Below are 23,931 nucleotides of genomic sequence, written 5' to 3'. Positions count from 1 at the left end.
TATTTTTTTAAGATGGATAGATGGGACTCCAGTAACCTATGTGGCCTGGGCTCCTAATGAACCTAACTTTGCAAATAATGAGGAAAATTGTGTGGTAATGTTGTTAGGACATGGTAAGTAACAAAGCAAAACTATTAGATTTTACTTGTCTCTGCTTTGATTATAACTGATGCTGCCAAACTTCTGCAGTCAACTGTCACACGATCTTTGATAGCTGTTTTCTGTAATTGCTTTCCAGTCACAAATCAACACAATGCAGTAACTGTTTGCAGTCATGGGGACCACCAGTAGTGGAAGAGTCTGTGTCCTTAGCATGGGGAGATTTCTGTATCATGTGTAATTTAATGCAGATGTCTCTCTCTGGATTTATAAGATAGATATTGGACCTTTTTACAGGGCTTTTCACTACTTCTTTCAGTAGGAAGTTGAATGGTCTGTCTTCTTTCCTCTGAACTTAAGAAAACACTTATAACAGCTACAGGAAATAAGGGAGTTGAAAATAGTCAGCTTAAAGGAGTTGAAAGTCAGTGAGGAAATAAACAAATACATCTAATGACCTAAGAATGTCTTACGTGTTTACAAGTACACTGAAATGTAAATTTCTTGCGAAGCATAGGGCTAAGTTTTCCTCTTGGCTCTATTTCTGCAATGTAACTGAGGCTAATGGGAATTTAGTATCTAAATATTGATCTCTCAATTTATGTTTTATAAAGAGTTCATTCAGCAATCCCACCTGCAATTCTGCCTTTTTATGAAGACAGAAAGAACAAGATTCACTTTTCTAAACATAGACATATGGTCTGATTGAGATGCATCCCTCTTTCTTTAGTTGTTGGTCGAGAAAGGGACAGTTATCCCACCTTCCCCTCCATATCTACCACTTCTGCAGAGATGGCTCAGCATTCCTGGGCTTGTCTCAGACGATGCTGGAAATCTACATGTGAGGAACTGAACTGGATGACAAGGGAAGCACTAAGATTGAGTTGGCAGTGTCTGAAGTCTCCCTATGGCCAAGTGGAGATCTCACCTCCACATTCAGCGCTTCCTGAGGAGCAGTTCAGTTTATTCAAGTTCAGTATTCAGATGCCTGTGTGTAGGTGATTGCAGCCACCTGCGGTGTTCTAGTTAGCCCATCTAACTGTGTGTTTCCCACAGAAACAGTGCCGTATCTGTCAGCTCTCTACAGGAACTTTGCTTAGCCTCTCAAACAGCGCTAAGCACCTCTGTTTAGACAAATGAGTCCTGCCCTATCTCTCTATTGACCATTATAGTGGCTTAGAAATCTTGACAATTGAAGTATTTTAATCTGCAAACCGAATCCCTAGCTAACATTCTATTAACTTGAGATGTTGGCCCCCCTGGAGAAGATACATATTTCATAATGTATGTTTGAACACCATACTATGCCCTTAGATTGATCTGGTATTTCCGAAATCATCCATTTCTGATACATTTTCTTTTTAAAGCTGCTTGCTGGTATATTTCCTCTGCTGCATGCAATATGATGATGCCATAGCTCAAACAAATTATATATATATACACCCGTAAATAGGTATATATACCCATGAATAGGTATAGGCACTGTGGAGAGCCCTGAAAGAGTAGCAGAAGGGTCAGGTACAAAGAGTGCTATATTACAGCTTGAACTGTCTCATTTGAAGCTGTCATAGTTACTTTGTCTTCAGATCAAGCTGCAACCTGAAATATAAAATAGAGAAATTTTGTTCTGCTTCTTCTAAAAAAAAAAAAAAAAGTAAAAAAAGAGAGAAATTATTGTTACAAATACTGTAACATTTTTATTGTTTATTCAATTTCTTTATTTCAGGTTTGTGGAATGACATAAACTGTGGCTCCTCCAATAAATTTATATGTGAAAAACATAATAGTTCTATTAATTCAACGTTTGCTTCACCACTGCCTCCTGGAGGATGTCCTGAAAGTTGGGTTTTCTTTGGCAACAAGGTGTGTCAACATGTATCTTCAGTAAATTGTGTAAAGGAATGGAACTGAAAAAAAAATCTCGAAAAAACCCACTTTTTTTATGATTATAAAATAAATCTGGAGAGTAATTATCTAGTCAGAATGTGTGGCCTGAATGGCTAGGCTTTTTTGGAGTTGACTGCATACTTTTAATTTTGTGGAGAAATACAGTAAAAATAGATGTATGCCAAATAGATTCCAGAGAGTATAGTTTGTGGCAGCTTAAAATACACTGTTACTGCTTTAGAAAACCTCTTCTCTCTTCTTTTATATATTTATGATAGAAATGGAAATTTGTAATGGTCAGTGAGAGTTTCAGGTGGAAAGATTTGGAGAGAATGTATTTGAGCAATCCCTTTGGCTTGTACAGGGTTCACAAAGCTTTGAGTTCAGAAATATGATGCCAAAGTACAATTGTTTTGAGTATAGCTTTTCATTCAGACGTGGTCCGGAAGTCCTCATTGCTGTAACTGAAGAATTTGTACCAATTAGAGTTGAAGCTCTGTCTACAAAAGGTTGTTTTGTCTGCTTTATGTACACTGCACTGCTATTGCATCCTCAAAATGTTAGGTCAATATGCCAAAGGATATTTCATAACTTTGGCAGGATGAACAGTTATAGCTACAGTCATTGGAAGCAGAACAAAGCACAGATCATTCCCTGCAGTTGTGTCACTCAAAGTCAAATTTTCTTGATTTCAAATGATCCCTCTGTTATTGCAGGAAGAAGGCAGATGTAAATGTGAAAAGGGATTATGTACTTGACCTCAGTACAATAAGTTCAAATGATATAGACTCCTGCATTACAGCTTGTGCAATGAGTGGGGTTGCCTGGGTAGACATATTGACTTTCTACTCTTGAGCTCTGTTACTTATCTTAGCCCTGATTTCTTTTAGGAGAAAAGTACATCTCATATGTAATTGATGTTAGTCACATACTACAGTTCCAATCTTTGCTAGTTTGAAAGATGTGTTTGCTTTTTTTTCTAGTGCTTCAAAGTATTTTCTTCCAATACAACAAGAAAGCTCATGTGGCATGATGCACGAGATGCTTGTATCAATCTGGGAGGAAACCTGGCTACCATACCAAATGAACATATGCAAGGTATATGGGCTCTATTGAAAGAAAAATATATTAAGTTCTAGCTAAAGGATCTGCTATACTGTCCACTACAGAATATGGGATTAACTGCTGAAAATTGCTTATCAGCCATGTCAATTTATGATTTGTTTTAACTCCAAAGTGCAAAGCAATAGCTAAATAATTACATATAAGAAATAAAGTGTGTTTCTAGATCTTTCAGTTGCTCAGTTTTCATGAACCTTCCTATGTGTTTTGTGCGGTTGCACAAGTCTCTCAAACTAACAGAAATCTGTATTTTCTGTCTCTCTCACTGGCAATATGATATGCTGAAACACTATTTGTATATACATGGTGGGGAAGGGATGCTTATCTAAATATTTAATTAAAAGGCAGATGGGCTCTTTATTAGAAATTGTTATCCTTCTAATACAGGCCCAGTTCTGGGCATTTGCACATTTTCCTGGTTTTGGGGAAAGTAACTCATGATGAGCTTTCCTTAATAAAATATCTTTGCTTCCCTTCAGCTTTCCTCTTCTATCATTTGAAGGATGCCACAACTGATGTTTGGATTGGGTTGAATGACATCAACCAAGAGTCCACATTTCTTTGGACAGATGGAAGCACTGTTACCTACACCAACTGGGTTAATGGTGCACCAGAACAGAAACAAAGCTACTTTGACTATTATTACTTTGAAACATTGACAGATGTCACTGTGGAGGTACAGGAAATTTAAGTAACGTGTATATCTTAGGCAGCTAGATGATTTTCTAAAAGAGAAGTTACAGCAGCAATAACAAGATGCTGAAACAAGTTTTTTTGTAAGCAAAATGGGGCTTAGCAAATAGTCTGATAAGATTCCAAATACACCCAAACTGTTTGGCAAAGGTTCTGAAGAAAAGGGGCTTCATGCCTTCTGTCTGACCTGTTGCAAAAGACCAGTTCTGTAAAAGAAGCTGGGAATGGTTTATATTACATCAGTTCCCCCACAAGCTGCATTATCACAGATTTTAAAGTTGCAACACCAAACATAGAAAAGTTATGATAAACCAAAATTAAGATTGTTCATTCAACAATAATTTGTCTGCGTATATGTCCCATTCCTGGCTAATGTGCTTTCACACAGCTTTACTAGTTTTTGACGGTACAAATTGATATATTCAATGAACTTACTATTTCTCTGCTGAAATTCAATCTCTTTTCCAAAGGAGAGAGTTTCTGAGGAAATGATTGGCAGCTAGACACCCAAGACTTTTAACATCTACTATCAGTCAACTTTTTGATGACTAAAACTTATTTAAATTAGCATAAGGGAGAAACTTGGATTACATGCTGAAAGACTGCCATGGCCAGACTTGAAATCAGGGGAGTAATAAAGGAAACATTGAAGCAATTAAACATAAGGAAGTAAAGGAAATATTTGGTTGTTGCTAAAGATGTCTGATAGTCATAACTTGATAATGACTACAAAGCACCAGCAAAGAGTATCTGCTTTCTACAAGAGAGTCTGCTTCGATTAAATCCAGACTAGTACTTTTAATAATAGTTCTTATTTTGTTTTTCTCCAAGCAGATCTACACAATTGTAAATCAGAACTAAGAAGTTATATTATAGGTACCCTAGTCTTTTCTAGGTCATTAAAGGATTCTTAATAAAACTGGTAAGGTTGTTTTTAATTGACTTCTGTCAGACCTTGACTGGCACTGGTAAATGCCTGGTTCAAATTTAAGGGGTCACTAATAAATATCAGTTCAAGCTGTTTGGCACAAACCTAGGAATTTTGAACTAATTACATAGGTATTCAATGAGCTTCTCTCCTCTCTGCTATTAGGCTTGCAGCAGCAGTATAAGAGCTTCAGCTCACCACCTCCTCATTGCCCTTTTAAATACCTGTGTATCTTTCCCTCTCCTTCAGACAGATTGTGTGTTCATCATGAAGTCAGATGGGAAATGGAGAGATGATAGCTGCGAAAACGAGAGAGGCTATATATGCCAGATGAATTCACGTGAGTTCTGTTCAACCCAGTCTCCTAATCAGAAAGAGCATCTTAGTTAGATAGGCTGAATAGATAAACCAATGTGATTACTTCCAGCTTTGTCTCATTCTTTCAGAACTCCACCAGTCTCCACCAGGGCAGTACTATGCCTAGAGTATAATTTGTTCCACAGAAAGTGTTGAAGAGGAATCACTATCTTAACAGGGGTTTTGTACCTAATTATGAATAATACTAGATAATAATAATAAATGAAAATTAATTTCTTCTCTTTGAAATATGAGGGTTATAGGCATCCTGTTTAAGTGCATGTGTAAATCTGTGTTCTTGCAGTGATCTTTCCATTCTCCTGGCTGTCTCTGAGCAGAGCATTTAATCCTCTCTTAACATTTCTACTGAATCCCATATGATGTCAATTAAAATGTACAGCTTCTTGGATGTGCCCTTATTGTAGAAGAATATTGTTATTTTTCTTACAACAAATGAGTAATGAATGTTGACTTTCCTCCTCTAGAAATGCAATTATAAAAATCCCAGCTGTCCAATCATATAATGGGAGTAGAGAAGGCAAAGCACAGATAGTAGAACAGTTTTGCCAAACATTCTTGCCTCAAATTTATTACAGCTTCAGAAAAAAATTATTCCCTGACCCCTCACTTCAATTAGCTCCCACAGCCTGTTCACTCTCAGCACAGGTAACTTGCTTGTGAGAGGACCCCTTCCCTGCACAGCAAACGTATAGTTTTATGGAGGCATTTTTAATTTGCTTAATCCCAGTTACAGCTCTTGTGAATATACTTACGATCTCAAGGGTGGAAATATACATTGCCTGACTCAAACATGCAGGCAATATTCCGGTGCTCCTTACAGACAGGCCAACAACTTGGAGTCAGTAACGAGTGGCAATCAATTAACATCAGGCATCAGCGTCTCAGGTTGAGACTGTAGAGTACAGCAGTTAGTGACTTAAATGCCTAAGTCCTCTCCACCAGTTATCTGAAATAGGTGTATACTCAGGTATCCAGATTTAGTCAAATATCTTAAAGCACAGAAGCTCAAATATCCAGTTTAGGGGACTCAGTCTGGGCCAGTCAAATCATCAGCAAGCATACTCTCTACTTCATTTCATCCAGGATTTCACTCAGCTTATTACATTAATCAGTTTAAAACATTTAATGTTTTAAAAGTTTGGTTTGGATTATTTTGTTAGTTTGTTTTGTTTTATTTTGTTTTGCTTTTTAATTTAGATGTTTTGTTTTGTTTTATTCATGAGCTTAAATAAAGATTTCGACTTATTGACTAGACCTTTTAACCAATTTTTTTTTTAGCTTCCATGATAGAGAACAATATATTGTAAATTCATGCATTCAGTTTTTTTTTCCGTAGTTCCCACAGAGCCTGAAGTACCAACAACAAACCCAGCCTCTGGCTTTGCCCATTATGGTGGCAGTAGCTATTCAATCATTTCATCTGAAATGCAATGGGAAGAGGCCAGAAAAAATTGTCAAGACAAATCTGCAGAACTTGCCAGAATTTCAGATGCTTACATCCATTCATTCCTGTGGATCCAGATGTTGAAATATGGAAAACCCGTATGGATTGGTCTTTATAGCAATATGGTAAGTGCTAGATAGATGGGAGATGCAGGTGCTTGGTGAGCTCTCCTGCTCTTTATAGTCCTCTGGATGACCAGTCTATAACAGTGATGAAACAACTGTATCCTGCATGGCTTCACTGTGCAAATGCATAAAAATCTAGTGGTGCTGTTAGAGTTAGTCAAGGACTTTCACCCACCAAATGGGTTGAAGAATTACAGAAAAGGTTACACAAGAAGCAAAGGATGAAAGTAGAAAGTTCTAGAAACTATAATAAAAGAAATCAAGGCGCAGACTGAGTCACAAACCACAATGTGCAGCCGTCATAAAGTGACTGTTAGCTGTTCTGAAAGTCAAACCCCCTGCTATACAGAGGGCAACTTATAGCTATTATTATATTAATAAAAGCTATTATGAGTATTAGAGAGATATTTTAAAATTTAAGCTGGCTGTTTAATGTCAAGTAATCTTTATTCACCAAACAGCTTCCAGTTTTATTTTAAATAAAGCAGGGCAGAGGGGATGAATTCTCTGTAATTGCTTCTCTTGATATGGGATTTACTAAATGACCTAAGTTGGCCTCATCTGACTTTCTTGCCATGTTGTAAAAGTTTGTGTTACTGCAGAGAAACCCTCTGAAAAGCAATGCAGTGTTGAACACTGTTCATATGTAGTTCTCATATAACTCGGAGGGACCAGTGACATTGCTTAGAACAGTTATTATGATTTTAAAAACCAGCATTTTTTGCTGAAAAAATCAAATAAACATAGGATTTTATTTACACTATAACTATGTGTCAGAGCTTTTATGTAAAAAAAAATAAATATCTTACCAGCACTTCTTTGTTTTCAGACTGGTGGCTATTACAAATGGACCAATAACTGGAAAATCAGATACACAAAATGGGCAGCAGGGGAACCGAAGGAGAAAAATGCTTGTGTCTACCTGGATCTCGATGGTACTTGGAAAACAGCATCTTGCAATGAAAGCTACTCTTCAGTTTGCATGATATCAGATGGTAAGCAAAGGCATGTAACAATTTTAGAAACACACTCCTAATTCCACTAGTCTGCCTAATCCTAGAGACTTCACTCTAGCTCAAGCTAACCCTGCAGAGGAGTATGCTTCAGGGTAGCACCTACCTCCCTGCAGAATATGGATGTTTGTTATTGGATGATGAATGAATTAAGGTACAAGAAAGGCTCTGATGCAATGGATATGGCTGCACTGCTTTCATGTAGTCATAACTGTTTCCATAAGATGAAGTTCTATCTTATTATAGAATTGTAGAATAAGCTGAGTTGAAAGGGACCCATTAGGATCATTGAGTCCAAATCCTAGATCTGCGCAGGACAACCCAAGAATCACACCATGTGCCTGAGAGTGTTGTCCAAACCCTTCTTGAACTCTGTCAGGCTTTGTGCCCTTTTCAGTGCCCAACCACCCTCTGGGTGAAAAACCTTTTCCTAGTATCTAACCTAAACGTCCCCTGACTCAGCTTCATGATGTTTCTTCAAGTCCTGTCACTCATCACAAGAGTGAAGACATCAGTGCCTGCCCCTCTGCTTCCTCTCGTGAGGATGGTGAAGACCCCAGTGAGGTCTCTCCTCAGTCTCCTCTTCTCCAGGCTGAACAAACCAAGTGACCTCAACTGCTCCTCATAAGGTTTCCTCTCCAGACCTTTCACCATCCTTGTGGCCCTCCTTTAGTTGCTCTCTAATAGCTTAATTTTTTTTTGCTCCTTCTGAGATGTGACCATAAATCACACAAGTCTGTGTGAGATAAAAGTAAGTGCACTGGGAATGTGCACTGACTGTGCACAGTTCCCCTGTAGGAACTGGGGAAGTTCACACACGAGTGTCACTGAGCCAAAATACAGGTAAGAGTTTCACTTCCATTCACTAGTGCAGTGCTGATACAGGTGTAAGAGACTTGGGAATGTGAATGATATTTTAACTCTTTGCAGATGTATGCAGAGGCATGTTTGCTTCTAGATTTTGTAGAATTGTGTCATTTTCCCTCTAGGTTTTAAGGCTACATAATATAGTCTGTTGCTCATGTGAGATTCATAATAGATTTTGCTACTTGAAAGTGACTTCTGAATTAAACTTTCTAGCCATACATTTGGTTTGCATATGCCATGCAAGAACCACAGATCCATGAAAGTGAATTGGAGTTGCACCCATGATCAGAAACAGTCTAATTTGGCAGAGGCATGCTCCACTGATAGTTTTTTTTTTTATAAAGTGACAACATGCAGAGACCAGGCAGCCAAACACCATGAGACTGTGGCATTAATGATTCATTAGCCTATAACAGCTTTCTATGTTGTGATAACACAAATTTGAGATCTACATCATCCCTCAGGGTTTGCGTTCCTCACAGTATTGCCAAGGCAGTTAGTTAGATGTTGCAGGATGCAATTTGATTCCTTGTCCTAAGAAATGTGATTGGAGAAATAAGATATTTTGCATTTTTACTTCTTGGCTCTCCACATTGTCTGAACTAGGGGAATGTAGTCAAGAGTATAGGTTCAGATAGCTAAAGCTGGGTGAGAGAAATCCCACTGTATTTGCACACTTATCATAGAATCATAGATGACTCATAATGCAATACTAATTTCATACCATATGACTTCTTTAGAGATGGCTCCGACTGATCCTGCTCAGCTGCCTGGAGACTGCTCTGAAGGAGATGAACTCCAGGCTTGGATCCCTTTCCGTGGTCACTGCTACTACTTTGAAGCATCAGCTGAGAGAAGCTGGGCACTGGCCTCCCTTGAGTGTGCTCGGTTAGGTGAGAGCCTTCATTATCAAATAATAAGATTTGTACAAAAGTTCACACAAAACTCATGTAAAAATATAAAAACATTGATTTAAAAAAATACATTTGAAATAATTTATTTATCTACTAAGCTATTGTAAATCTGGCACAATGAAAATAAACTGACACAGGTGACTTTGTGTGGCCTTCTGTCCTCTCAGGGACTGCAGCTTTCCTGGGTGTAGACTTCCCCATCAGCTCCTGGCTTCTGGGCATCCTGGAGGCAGCTGTGAGGTGCTACAGCCACTGAGCACCTCCAGGTCACTGCTCTCTGAAAGGAGCAATGGAGAGACCAACAGTCTAGCATGCATAATACTGTCGAAAGCTACTGTTTGTACAGACTTGAAAGCGAAGGTCAGTTCAGTAGTTGCTCATGTAGGTTATGGTTATTTGCCTGCTAATGCCTTTCAGATGCTACCTTGGTTTCAGTAGAAAACATGGATGAATCCGACTTTCTGATCCATGCAATTCAGCCACTTGGAAATAAAGAAGGAGGCTTCTGGATAGGACTTTACCAAAATGTGGATGGTAATGTCTAACTTTCAATATTTAATGGACATGTGCTTTGCTAATATGAGAAAATTGAGGATTACTGTACTACAAAAAATGACATGGCCTTCTGCTGAAAAGTGTCCTGCTATAGATCTTTGAGTCAATTGCTGAGCTGAGGAGTTAAAATCTCATGGCTGGGCTTCGTGAATGAAGATTAAGGAAGGTTCTATCCACATTCATTACAGGCACACTGGTGGCTAATGAGGCCAATACGAGACAGACATAACCGATTGCAAAAGGCACAGCAGAAAGACTCCTTAGATGGTATATTCTGCAAGACATGGTTCTTTCCGCATTGTCTTTTCTCCTCGAGAGTGATCCTGCGTGTGTTCTCAAAGGAGACAGCTGCATTATAGATAGTGTATCTCCAGACCTCCCTATTGGAGGCCAGAGTAGACCAGTTATGTTGATCAATATGGCCAAGGCTGAGATGTTGTTTTAGGGAGTCCTTGTATCTTTTCTTCGGGGCTCCTCTCTTGCGGCAGCCGGTGGCAAGTTCACCATAAAGCAAGATCTTAGGGAGGGGTGGTCCTTCATCCTGGAGACGTGCCCTGCCCAGCACAGCTGTGTTCTCAGCAACATGGCCTCAATACTTGTGACTGCTGCTTGTTCTAGAACAGATGTATTGGTCACATAATCTGACCGGTGGATGTTTAGGGGAGGAGTTAAAATATTAATGAGATAATTGTAAGTTTGTTTTTTTTACTTCGTATGTTTCTCTGTAGGCCAGTGGTTGTGGCTAGATAATGCTGCACTGGACTTTGTTAACTGGGAGGAGAAAGAATTTGATGTGGAGCATCGGTGCGTTGAAATAACTGCACCATCTGGTTATTGGGACAACAGTGATTGCTCTTCTGAGAAAGGATTTATCTGTAAAAAACCCAAAGGTAAGTCTTCAGTGAGTCAGCCCTTAGTGACAGAGCAGATCTGTTTACTAGTAACTGTTACAGCCCTCCACCACATGTCTGGAAGTAAATTCTGGAAGCTTTTTTTTGGCATATCCCACTTCTCTAACCATTTGTAGTTGCCTGTTTTTGCAGACTGCAAGCTCATCACGTCATTGTCTGCAATCATATGGGAATAGGGTAACACCCTGTATGCACTCTAAGTTGATAATGAGACTTTCAGAAACTCTAGAGTACCTAACAAAGGCATTGATATGGCATCACTCAAACACCTGTGCAAGGGTATGACTGTTGCAAGAACTATGTGTTGTAACAGTTGTTATACTCTTGCAGGGAGGAATCAATGTGAATAATCAATTTTCCTCTCCCAGCTTGTTATTCTCAAAAGTGATATTACTACTCAATGTCACAAACTGGCTTCATGTTGGCCCTGGCTCAACAACCTATGAGTAAAGTAAAATAAGTAGTAATGCCTCAGGGATACTGAAAGGTCATCTGTATTGCAGTAATAATATAAAGAATACTTCCCTTCTAAATGAAAACTTCAAGTCAATACAGAAGCTGTCTTACCAACCTTTCTGGAAAATTTCATGCAATACTGTATATGACAGACTAATATTCATGAGAAAAAACACTACATGTTGTATTCCCAAGTGGAGATACAAAGGAAGCAATTGTCTGAAAGAAAGCACTATCATTTCATTCTCTTCAGTTAGGTGTTAAAAATCAATCTGTCTTACCTAAAAAATGGTAGGTTGAAATCTTTAAACCTTTCTACTTTCTTTTGTAGTAGCTGTGAGATCAGGTTTAATTCTCCAACTTTTGCATTTTGTATTGTCCCCATTAAATTGTGAGGAACATCTCTGCCCCATGCCAAAACCTCATTTCCTGTGTAAAGGCCGTTTTAAGATTCCTTTATTCAGATGGAAAGTTGAAAGGACCTGATTTCAATACTAAAGACATCTCAAGACACAGTAGTTCATGGAAAAATAACTGAAAATTTTGGGTTAGCATTTACTCATTTTTCAATGCAGTTTTTAATTAGAAAAACAAACTGAAATGTTGCCAAGAAACTGTCCTATCCCATGCATTGTTAATTTCTGTGCTTAAATCAGCACATGCCCATGGCAACCAGTCTGTTAATCTCTAGTAAAAATTTACTAAAAACATCCAAATTATATTCCATCATATTCCATCCTAGATAGTACTAAAATAATAAGGCAGCTTTAAAATCCATCAATTGAATCATAAGGTGCAGAATCCTGGTAGACATGCAGATATTCCTAAAATATGCTATGTAAAATTAATCTCCAGAGTGGTACATCATGTTCCTAGTACATCAAAATTAATATTTCAGGAAAAATATTAAAAGGCATTTTTGAATGAACATAGAAAAGAGTCAGTATATGAATGTTGGTAGATATAAAAACAATATAAAGTTTTAAAAGAATGAATATTAATAGTTTGGTAATGTTAAGTAGGAAGGTAAAAACCTTAGCAATGCATTTTTTGCCTCATTTATGTTACCTTTTATAGAAACCATATATGTTATTAATGCAATGGTGTACTTCAGGGGGTTTTGTTCCTGTACTATTTTAGCAAAACTTACGAATGCTAATAAAGTTTCATATAATTTCTCTCTGATATTCATGGAAGCTGAGCCAAGCAGGAGTCCTATACAGCAAAAAGGTAAGAGCTTTCATAAGAAAATTAACAAACATCTAAATAAGAGAAGAACCTGAGTTTACCCAAATCACAGTCTTTTGGAGAACAAGTCCTACTGACAGGGATGCATGATTAGCAGTCGTACAGGATAATTCCATTTTACACTCACAAGAGCTCTCAAACGTTCTTGGTCAACTGTACTGCTGCAGGGCTGACCCTGAGCTGACAACCTCAGCAGTGACCCAGCTTGTGACCGAGAACAGCTACAGAGTTCTTTAACTGACCTGTTAGAAACTATGTAGATGTACATGCAAATTTCTTCCATAGGTATTATTGTAAATAATGTAACATAAATATATTGTAAAACTAATTTCCAAATAATTAGCATCCCATATCCATCAAAAGCATACATTAAATTCTTACAAGTATCTACTGCATGCATTGTATGTCACTGTAATCCAGATCTACTAAAACCATGTTAGCTTTAGGAACAGAGACCTGGCTACTGATCAGTGACAATTCAGGGCTCAGATTTACAGCCTTCAAGTTCAGACAGGAGAGTCGATCTTCTCCATGTTTTTCATGTTGTATGTGGAACAAAAATTACTATGGTCTCTCACAGTTATATGGATTCATTTCAGGCAAGGAAAAGAATGAAGAGGTTCACCCACCTGTTCATGTCTCTGTTTGGTTGCTCATTTTCTTGGCTATTTTAACTCTCCTTGGAGCTGGGATGTCAGCCTATTTCTACAAAAGAAAAAGACAAAACCAACTATCAACAGATCCTGGCAATGAGACACTATTAAAATGATGTGTCAGTGACTGAAGAATTGGTGAGAATGGGTCCTGTGGCATGTTCCAATTCAGAGAAACAAGTTACTTGCTGAAACTTAAGGATATATCTGTTAAAAGTCTCTAGTGAGATCCTTAAATCAGATCTACTGTAATCTTAAACTAAATCCCTTTTCTCCTTTTGCGCTAGCTGATTCTTTTGTATCATGCATATTTTACAAAATCAGAATTATGTATTGATGTTGTAATTTTTTAACAGTCAAGTTCTCAAGTGCTTTCTTAAAGACACTAATGCAAAAAAACTTGTAAAAAAACAAATACATGAAAAAGGACTATAAAAGTCAACTAGAGAGAATGAATGTCCAGTGTGAATGCTATTTAGAACTGTATTCCCATGATTTTGTGGACACTGGCAAGAACTCAAAAATTGAATTCCTTTTGCCCCACAAAATTCACTGCATCAGACCAGCCCTTTTATTGTTCATTATGGCTGCATCCTATTACACTTACAAAACAGTGCTTCATATACTTATCTCAAATATCTTTGAGATAGAAAACCTTGTCATTTTCATTTTCTGAAAATACAGAGGAAAATACAGTACATGTTAGCAAAGGATATTAAGCTCAGGTGTAGGTTTTAATATTTTTTTCAATCCGATAATATGATTGTTTTTATTATGTTCACTAATATGAATTAAAATACTCTCACCCTTGTTCTTGCTTCTTTTTGTTAATTCTTTGAAATAAATAAATAAAATTTTTATTAGTATAATTTTCAGCTTCAGCATTCCCTGTGAATCAAGTGAGGGGAAAGGGGAAGGGAGGTGCTCCTGTCAGCACAGTAACTCTTTTGTCAGTAACAAGGAGGGCTTCTCTCCCCACCACTTTGAATTCAGCTTGAATAAGCATCAAGTGGCCATTTTTAAATGTGAGAAAAGGGAACTGAAAACTAAGGAATGAAACAGATGATTCTGTACTAGGAATCTGCAAGGCGACTAAGTTTAAGATGTCAGAAAAACAGTGGAAAGCAGTACAAAGTAGCTTTTAAGTGAGCTGCAAATACAATTCAGACACTAAACACTTTATGGGAAAGAGTAATTAACAGATAGCCCCAAGAAACATCTTGCCTTCCCCAGGCAACACAGGGTCTACCGAGCAAGCTGAAAAGTTAAAAAACAAACAAAAAAAAAAAAAAGAAAGGAAGAACGAAAAAAAGTAATGAAGATCTTTTTTAGGCACTGAAATCCTGTTTTCTGGGTGTAAATGCAGACAAGAATGTAGCACACTGGTGAGAACAGGTTACTTCACAAGTGTTATGCAGCACACAGGACACTGATCCCAAAAGGTTTGTAATCGGCATCAAGCTGGTTGGTCATGTGAAAGGAGCAGCTCTGGATTCCTCTTTTAGCCTACCCCAGTGTCTGCACTAAACTCCCCCATCACTGTAGCCCTGGGGGGAATCCTCACAAGCACCCGTTTAAAGGAGAAGGGGGAAAAAAACCAGGACCATATTGAGGCTGGCACCTTGTGAGATAGAGAAGAAAACTAGGCAGGAATTATGCTCTTCAGGTATTTTCCTTGGGATCCCCTTTGTCAGAGCTATTTCATTTTGTTATTTCAAATGTATCTGAAATATGGCTACTCTTGCAAGCCTTCCTCCCGCTAAGACCTCCCTGGCTGTCACCTGCAAATAGAATAGTTATTATTAAACAATTTATTCAATTCCTACTTTTCCTGTAATCTAGACTTTTTTTTCCAGAAGATGGTTTTCTCTCTCACTACTTTCTACAGCCAAGTCGACAAGTTTATCCGGTTCTTGCAACAATTTTCCCCAACACTTTAAAAATAAAGCCAAAGATAGTTGCTGCTCCTATGACATCTACTCTTCAGCGTCTATGTATATATATCTCCCTACTGGCTATTTCACTTCTCGATTTTATTTCGTTATCACAACTTCTTTTAATTTCACTTATATAAATAAACAGAAGGAACAGCAGGACTTATCTGGATGTGAACTTTTGCCAGTGTGGCTTTGCAACATAGTTGTACAAGAATTGCCATGCTAATATGAGTCTTCAGATAAGCACTTTGCTCACAGATTAAAAGGAGTTTTCCCAACATAGCTTGTGTTTGTCTTTGTCTTTGAACAGCCTCATTAGGAATTTCTCAGATAGCTAAACGCATCCTTTGGCTTGATAAAAGTATTAAAGTGTTCCAGGCAAAAGTTTCCCTTCTGTTATAGGGAGGCTTACCACTATCCTACAGCTTGAAGACCATTTCTTTCAGGCCTTTGACAAGCGGTTATGAACAGCCCAGCCCCAAACTGGGATCAAAGCAATCAGTGTGACAGTGAAAAAATAGCAAATTTAGCCTCAAAGTGAGCAAGAACTCATAAAGCATTAAATACTGCAGATCCTGTAAAATTTGCTCTTTACTCTAGGTATGTAGAACTGTGACATTATAGCAACATACTGAATTACCAGGGTTTTATATCCCTTTGTTTCTGAGATGTAATGGTTAAATCAGAGACTGAGGTTTTTAATCAATGATATTTCACTGCAGGTTTCTTGTCACCAATTCTCAAAGTTGCTTTTCCAGGTCTGTCCTGTGTAGCACCTCAACAACCTACCCGTATATAATACTAGCAATGTCACAGAAGAAGACAAATGTCACCACCTCCAGTTACAAGGACGGAGACTTTAGTTTTGGAAGGGACTCTCTCTTCAAAAAGAAGTGTTTACAATGTGCCCTAGAGTTATTTCAAAATACCATGTGACATGACATTTCCTTATTTAGAGTACAGAACTTTATCCATCAACCCTTTGGCACAGAGAAGGACCCGTTTCTATCCTCACTGAGAAGGATTTTTATTTATTGACAATTTTATAGTCCAACTTTTAGATGAATGAGAAGCAAGCTATCTTTGCAATGAGTTTCTCCAGGTTTCTAGTTTTTCTTTCCCTCATGCATGGTTCATTACAGTCATCAGGTAAGTTTCCTGTTGTTTTTGTGCTAAACTAGATATGAAAATGATTTTTCTTGGGAAGCTTGACAGTTTTAATGCATAGATTTTTCATTTTGTACTTGTTATAAGATTTGATACATGATCTAAATAGTATATTGGGTATTATCCTGGCAGTTCTTGATTCACAGAATAAGAGGGGAGGAGTAGGGATGTTGGAGAAAATGGAGGTAATAAGAGCAGGATTTTTAAACTGGAATTTATTTCTGTAGAAATATTCAATCAGATGGCACTATGTGGGATAGTAAGGAGAGATGAGGAAGCAGGGAGCTTTTTCTTTTACCCTCTCATCACACCCATGGTGCAGCAAACAATCAAGGGGTTTTAGAGCCATGTTTTCATGATAGCTGTGCAAGTTTCTCTTTCTGCCCCATGACATGAGGTATGAGAAGGAAGATCTGGCTCCTCCCCTCTATTCTGACCAAATTAGAAGAATAGTTCTAGTCTGAAGATGTATTACACTCTTTGGGTACAGCTATAGAGAGACATGGTAAAGCACTAATGTATATAGAATTGAGTGAAGGAATGAGTTTTTGTGAATTTGAGACTCAGAGTGTATATCAGAAATTTCAGGATAAAAGAACAATCCCATAATACTGTGATAGTTTAAAAATATAAAGCACTGTTAACCTTAAAGAATCTGAGTTCAGGGTGAATATGCAAGACCTCTCAAGTGCAGAAATGTTACAACTGAAACCTAAAATTTTTACTGTGTAAATATGCCATGACTACCTGATCTGTATTCTCTCTGATCAGCTATCCTTTTTCTTTAAACAGTTAATGGATAGATGTGGTAATAGATTGAGCCATGCAGAAAACAATAATGCAGTTCACTCGTTGTCTCAGTTCTGCTTGAAGTTTTTCTGTCTTCAGGAACAACAACGTATCCGCAACTTACCACAGAATTTGACTTGCCTACAATGTGTATATATCAAGCTCTAAACACAGTATTTAAACACCTTATTTTACTAAAAGATTTTATTTATAATCTCTAGCTACATCAGGGAGGAAATTATATTAAAAATTAATTAAAAAAAGGTTGTGTGACCTCTCAGTTTAGATAGACAGATATACTGATAGATAGATCCATTACCAGGAAGTCAGATTTATGATTTTATTATTATTTTCATAGCTCTATTATTATTTTCTTAACCTTTTCTTCCCACTAGATATGTTTACATTGAAAGGAAATGCCAATGGAAAGCCCTGTGTATTCCCTTTCAAATACAAAGGCAAACAGTACAACGAGTGCACAGATGCTGGTAGGACAGATGGCTGGCTATGGTGTGCAACAACTGCAGATTTTGATGCTGATAAACTTTATGGATTTTGCCCACTAATAAGTAAGTCCTGTATACCATGTCAGAGTAGCCTATAGTTCATCTACACACTTACTTTCCTCCTATGACTTCACCCTGGAATCTCATTTTCCCAATCAACAGATATGCCTGGTTTACCTAGTTTTGCATTTTAAGTATGAAAAAATTCAAAAACAAATCTTGGAAAACAATTCACTCCTGTATAAAAACCTAGAAATTTAAAATAATGTTTTAAATTTCAAAAGCATTACATATTTTTAAAAATTGATGCCTAGACTCATTTCATTTTTTTCTGATGCTTACAGTTAACAGTGTGCATCTTTAGATATTTTGCATCATTACACACTTCATTTTCTTTCAGTTGGTGCAATGTGATTCTACTAGAATAGTGCTCTATGTCACTTCTTCTTCCAGATGACACAGAAAGATTTTGGATGGAAGATGTTTCTACTGGCATTCACTATCAGATAAATTCAGAATCAGCTCTAACATGGCACCAGGCAAGGAAAAGCTGCCAGCAGCAAAATGCAGAACTACTAAGCATCACAGAGATTCAGGAGGAAGCATATATAAGAGGTAAAAAGACAGAGAACAAGACCTTAAAATGCTGTGATAAAGTTGACTACTTGGTCATCTGTCTCAGCAAAGACAGGGTGTCAGGGGTGCTTCAACAGCCTCCAAAAGAGGGATAGTCTGAACTGCGCTTCCACCAGGTGGTGGGTTTTTTATGAAAGGTTGGTCACAAACCTCTGTGGGGGGAAGAGGCCCCATCCCAGCTTTGTGCTCCAGATGGGAGCTCCTGCACCTTCTGCAGTCTGTCCCAGGAGAGGGTTTCTTCTGCTCACCTCTGTGCAAGGGCACTCATTCCTCAGCAGGGCTATGGTCTGGTCCTCAAATTACCTTTTTCTTCCGTGTTTCAAGGATTATTAATCTTTTCAGAAGATCATATGATGATAGTTAGATTGGTCTTAGTATGGGTACATTTCCATCCTTAAATTCCAAATAATTTCAGTGGATTTCAAATACAGGTATCACAATATCCATTTGGTTATAAACAGTGTAAAGGAGGTTTTGAAACCACTCACATAGAAAAAAGTCTGGAAGCAACGGATTGACACACTGTCGTTGTCTCTTATTCCATGAATATAGTACAATTTAGTACAATTCCCTGATGAAAATCAGGTATTTTCAGCATCTCTTATGTTCTAATGAAACCAAGTGAAAGAAATAAACTCTTATTTAAGTAGTGAAATAAGATGTTAATTGCCCTTTTAACTACTGAGACCTTCACTAAATCAATACAGATTCATTTACATATTTTACTTTTTGGAATCTGTGCATCTGAGTAATGCAGAAAGTACTGTTTTGGGGCTGGTTTCAACTAAGAAATATGAATTTCTTACTTTTGATTTAACTTCTTTTAGATGACCTTACTAAGAATGAGAATAGGGAGATAAAACTGAGGGATTTTTTTTTTTCTAATTTAGAGCTAACTAAAGAATTTGGGTTTGCATTCTGGATTGGACTGAACATTTTGGATTTTGACAGTGGATGGCAATGGGCTGGGGGCAGCCCTTTCAGATATTTAAACTGGGCTCCAGGTAAGAACTCTGCCTATTTTGTAATCTTTGAATGGATTCTGATAAGACACTAAAAAATAAAAACTACCTTAGCTACCTTTATTTCAGAAAAGCCCATTCTGATTTAGAACAGTTATTTTAAGAATTGCACTTTCAAATTCAAAGTTCACAGTGGACATCATCTATAGCATATTATTCTATTTCCTAACCTAAACAGAGAGCTTGTTTTGAAAGCAGAGTATCCTTTAGAGTGATATACAACCCTACACATCAAAGATCAGAATTTTCCATAATATGTTGCCCAAGAGTATGTATGTAAATCAAATCTTCCAAAGGTAGCAAAATATTTAGAAAATAAGGGCACTATGTTGCCCGGAGAGATTCTTGATATTATTGAGAGGCTTATGGAGCCAGCTCATAATTCCTCAACAGTGCATGCAAAATTGCACTGGGCCATGTTGAGGAAGAGAGACAGAATGGGTTTATGGTGCTCCTCATAGCTAGGGAGTTCTCTATGTTTGTTGGCTTTTTTGGTTCTGTGTTTCCTTTGTGCCATGAGTATTCCAAGCCATCTCTTAGTTTGGAAAAGTTACGATATAGTAAAGGAATAATTAAAATCTCCTGTAAGTTTTCAAATATTCTGTATCAGGAAATTCACTTTATTGATTACAGAGGTTTGTACACACTGCAACAGAAGTGAGAAAAGCTATTACCTAGGAACTTAGGACTGTGAAATTCTTGAGATATACTGAAAAGACAATAAAACTTAAAACTCAATATTTCTAAAGTTTGGAAGTTTTTGACATAGGCTAAATGTCTAGTTTCAGCTCTTCTTCCTGTGAGCACTAGAATGTCAGGAAAAGAATTAGAAATTTCCCAGTGCTATCCTGAAAAAAAGTCAAGGGAGGGTCATTATTTCACTCTCAATGCATAGACTAAAAATAGTATCCTATAAACTATGAGGTAGTTACCCTATAGGGAGGGGCTTTGTCACAATAATTATTCAAGGTTTCAGGAAAAGCTGATGTTTCTGCTGGTAATATTATGTTTCTGTTAATTTTTTTACTTTTTTTTTTTTTGCTGTGAGATTCTATTTTCTCTCTTACTCAAAGGAAGTCCTTTCCTACTCCCTGGGAAAATCTGTGGAGTGCTGAACCCCAGAAAGAATGCTAAATGGGAAAATCAAGCCTGCAACCAGAGACTAGGCTACATTTGTGAAAAGGATATCTTCAGTTCAAAGCCTGACATTACATCCAAAGGTACGTTGGTGAAACAAAAAGAAAGGCTTTTCTCCAACTCCTAGAAAGAGCAACTCGTAAAGATCAGCAATTGGTAAAAGGTATGCAACATTATTTTTCAACCAAGACATTAGAAACCTTTAGAAAATACAACTATACATGACACACAGACTTTGTCCTCCCTTTGTGTGTTAAACATTCACAGGAGAATGTTATTGTTTTGTTCCATCACTCCAACATTCATTCTTGCAAGAGAGCTGGAAGCTGCCCTGTCATGGTAACCAATGCCAAAAGGCAAATTTGCATAAATACAGTAGAAGTGTTATTCTCATTTGCTCCAATTAAGTAATTGCAGTTACTCATATATTCATAAGAAAAATATTTCTCATTTAATGTCAACAGGATGCAATGCATTAGGTTCATATAAGCAGAGCAGGAGCAGCAACAACATTGACATAGACCTTATTGCATTCATGGGCCAACCCAACACAACAGCATGGTAATGAACATGTCCTGTGCAGGAGGGATCCACTGGAAACTGTTGTCTGGGAATGTTATTAAAGCTACTTTTAAAGAACAAGTTATATTAAAGAAAGTAGAGAAATAATTTCAGAAAATCTTTATTGCAGTATTAACCTTAAAAAGAAATGCAGGGAAATAATTTCAGAAAATCTTTATTGTAGTATTAACCTTAAAAAGAAATGCAGGGTTCTGTTTTTAAAGTGAGCTTAAGGTAAGTTTTTAGGAATCTAAGTAATAAAAAAGCCACTAAGTTAATATGCAAAGTACCAGATCTCTGCTTATTTGTAAGGTTTAGTGACCTGCAGTTACCAAAGAATTACTTCATGCTCTTCCATATCTGACAAGTATGTGTGTTTGCAAGAAACCATTGAGCAGCAGGCACAGCCCAGTGTCAGCCACCGCAGGCAGCACAGAAACCACGACACACTGACCAAATGTCTCCAAGGGACTAAGAGGGGAGATGCTGATGTCTGCCTTGGTCTCTCTTTCTTCCCAGAGCATTATTTCAAATTGCATTGCCCACATAATGTGAGCATTTTTTGATGGTTCTCTGTTTAAGGAGACATCATTCTATTTGCATATTTAGCATACTGTGCCTTAATGATATTTGGTTTCCATTTGAATATATTTTGCATTGCCAACTACAGCTTTATATTTATTCATTTAGTCCCAATTTTGTAAAGAGTACTTGAGAGACCTCTTTCTAGTGTTTTCTATTTTTCTCTTGTTCTGAAAAATTGTTCTTGGATTTTAGGGGAATTGAGGCCTGTTAAATGCACAGATGGTTGGTGGCCATACGCAGGTCACTGCTACAGCATTCACCGGCACCCCAAAACATGGAAAGATGCTCTGACTTCATGTAAGAAGCAAGATGGAGATCTGGCAAGTGTCCACAACATTGCTGAATACAGCTTTCTAATGTCACAGCTTGGTTACAGTGAGTATATATGTAGACCTGTACTGGGATTGCCCCATCTCTAACATAAAAGTGGAACTTCACATTAAATATTAATGCTTCCTCTGAAATATCATAAGTGGAAGGCTGAATCTGATTGTGATTGTTGCTGTTGCATAAACATAGAAGCATATTTATGTTTATCCAGAAATAATCTACATTGTAAAACATTATAAAGGAGGAGAGGAAAACAAAAAAAAAGGTATTCCTCCCAGAGACACATGAAGATCTCTAAAGATTGCATTTTTGGCACCTACATTCTATGTTCAATGGCTTCAGAACTGAGCTCCAAACCTAGAAGATAACTTATTGCTGAGACTAAAACCTCTTTCTGAGGCTAACCTCTTGCTATATATCCTTCTAAGAAAACAATATCTTTTCACTTCTGATATTCCTTGGGTCTGCAGTAACCAGTCCTGACACTTGCTGCAGATGCTGGCCTTGGTGAACACACCTGATGGGCCAATACAAATCCTCCAATGTTTCCCTAATAAGGAGATGTACTGACAGGTGTCTTCATGGCTTGGACTTAGTATGATCTCATGAGAGGTGGGACACTTACAGCCACTCACTGTCTCTGTGCTCAAGACCATTTTGTTCTGAATCACAGAAAGTTTGCAAAAATCTTCTGCCAGCTGTAAAGAACCTTATGTTTATTAAACTCAGCTTTTCTGAATGGCATCTGATGCCGTTTCACAAGACATCTTATACAGACCTCAGAGGGAAACAGTGTTTTTATTAAAGCACAAAGACTATCTCTTGTGTACCACATCCCAAATTTATCAGTCCCTGGTTGTTCAGCATATGAAAACATTCACTGCACAGTGGACAGTAAGCAAACCTATTTCTTGTCATGCTTCAGAGCCAACGGAAGAGCTATGGCTGGGTCTGAATGACCTGAAGACTCACTTCTATTTTGAATGGAGTGACGGGACTCCTGTGACGTTCACCAAGTGGCAACGCAGGCATCCCACCTACAGGAATGGTCTGGAGGACTGCATTGTTATGAAGGGGCAGGTATATGCATGCACTCATTTTTTAGTAATGTAAGTTAATAATTATATCAGCCTGAAATCACTTACATGATATGCTTACGTATGTATAATTCTTTATCTTAGTTTTCCTCCAAAATTTGGCATTAACCAGAACAGAAGTTCAGAGGTCAGGAGAGATCAGAAAGAGAGAGGCAGCATTTTCATAGCGCTGTCTTCTGAAATTCCTTATCTGGTGAAAAGTTTGATCCAGAAATTTTATGTTATATTCTTTCCCTTGGTTGCAGCAAAGAAAAAGTTTAAAGCTCTGGGAGAGGAATGGGGATAACTAGTAAATACCTTATGTGAGTACCTTATATGCTATTTGCATGCTTCATGTTCCAATCCAATAGACCATTATGTCCCTCAATGTCACATCACTGAAGCATGGTATTGAGGCAGGGAGGCACCTGGTACTAGGGCATGTTTCTTCAGCTGTCACCTCCCTGTCAACTAATGTAAAATTCTATAGTATTTCTGACTGCTTGACTCAGAAACTTTATTTTCTTGCAAAACATGGTTGCTTGATACATCTACATGCATGCGCATGCACACAAAGAAGTGTAATGAATTTCGAAATAAACAAATTGAAAATGCTACTATGAAAGACATGCTATTATTGAAAGAACCATTATATCACAAAATAATGCTAATGCTTGCCAGGATTAGGCATCAATAGAATTGATCCTAAACCAGATTTCATAGAGAGAAAAAGCTCCTATTTCAATTTTATTTTTTACATAATCTATTCTTTTAAAAGTCGTCAGTCATATTCAGAGTCTTTGACGGATAAAATAGATTTACTACAACCCTATCAGATGTGTGTAATTTCAGTTTAACTGATCTTTTTTCTAGAAGTGTAGTGAAATAATCC

General features: G+C 37.5%; 2 protein-coding genes across 2 annotated transcripts in view; both read left to right on the top strand.

Annotated features, from left to right (window-relative positions):
* Positions 1 to 14,093, top strand: part of LOC113954395 (macrophage mannose receptor 1-like) — a 34,326-nt gene extending 20,233 nt beyond the window's left edge. The window contains exons 19-30 of the mRNA XM_027658629.1: positions 13 to 113; positions 1,826 to 1,962; positions 2,970 to 3,084; positions 3,588 to 3,784; positions 4,979 to 5,069; positions 6,444 to 6,676; positions 7,506 to 7,671; positions 9,297 to 9,449; positions 9,888 to 10,004; positions 10,754 to 10,915; positions 12,590 to 12,622; positions 13,240 to 14,093. Of these exons, the coding sequence (XP_027514430.1) occupies positions 13 to 113; positions 1,826 to 1,962; positions 2,970 to 3,084; positions 3,588 to 3,784; positions 4,979 to 5,069; positions 6,444 to 6,676; positions 7,506 to 7,671; positions 9,297 to 9,449; positions 9,888 to 10,004; positions 10,754 to 10,915; positions 12,590 to 12,622; positions 13,240 to 13,409 (1,675 nt within the window). The 3' untranslated portion in view covers positions 13,410 to 14,093. The remainder of the gene's footprint in view (positions 1 to 12; positions 114 to 1,825; positions 1,963 to 2,969; positions 3,085 to 3,587; positions 3,785 to 4,978; positions 5,070 to 6,443; positions 6,677 to 7,505; positions 7,672 to 9,296; positions 9,450 to 9,887; positions 10,005 to 10,753; positions 10,916 to 12,589; positions 12,623 to 13,239) is intronic.
* A 2,118-nt stretch (positions 14,094 to 16,211) lies between these two features.
* Positions 16,212 to 23,931, top strand: part of LOC113954393 (macrophage mannose receptor 1-like) — a 30,619-nt gene continuing 22,899 nt past the window's right edge. Inside the window, exons 1-7 of the mRNA XM_027658627.1 lie at positions 16,212 to 16,379; positions 17,582 to 17,755; positions 18,146 to 18,307; positions 19,219 to 19,332; positions 20,424 to 20,570; positions 21,826 to 22,008; positions 22,889 to 23,043. Coding sequence (XP_027514428.1) covers positions 16,292 to 16,379; positions 17,582 to 17,755; positions 18,146 to 18,307; positions 19,219 to 19,332; positions 20,424 to 20,570; positions 21,826 to 22,008; positions 22,889 to 23,043 — 1,023 coding nt within the window. The 5' untranslated portion in view covers positions 16,212 to 16,291. The remainder of the gene's footprint in view (positions 16,380 to 17,581; positions 17,756 to 18,145; positions 18,308 to 19,218; positions 19,333 to 20,423; positions 20,571 to 21,825; positions 22,009 to 22,888; positions 23,044 to 23,931) is intronic.

The sequence above is a fragment of the Corapipo altera genome, unplaced genomic scaffold (assembly GCF_003945725.1).
Source record: "Corapipo altera isolate COAL_440 unplaced genomic scaffold, ASM394572v1 63, whole genome shotgun sequence".
NCBI classification, from domain to species: domain Eukaryota; kingdom Metazoa; phylum Chordata; class Aves; order Passeriformes; family Pipridae; genus Corapipo; species Corapipo altera.
Note: the sequence above shows the minus strand (reverse complement) of the source record. Positions and strands in the feature narration are given on the sequence as shown.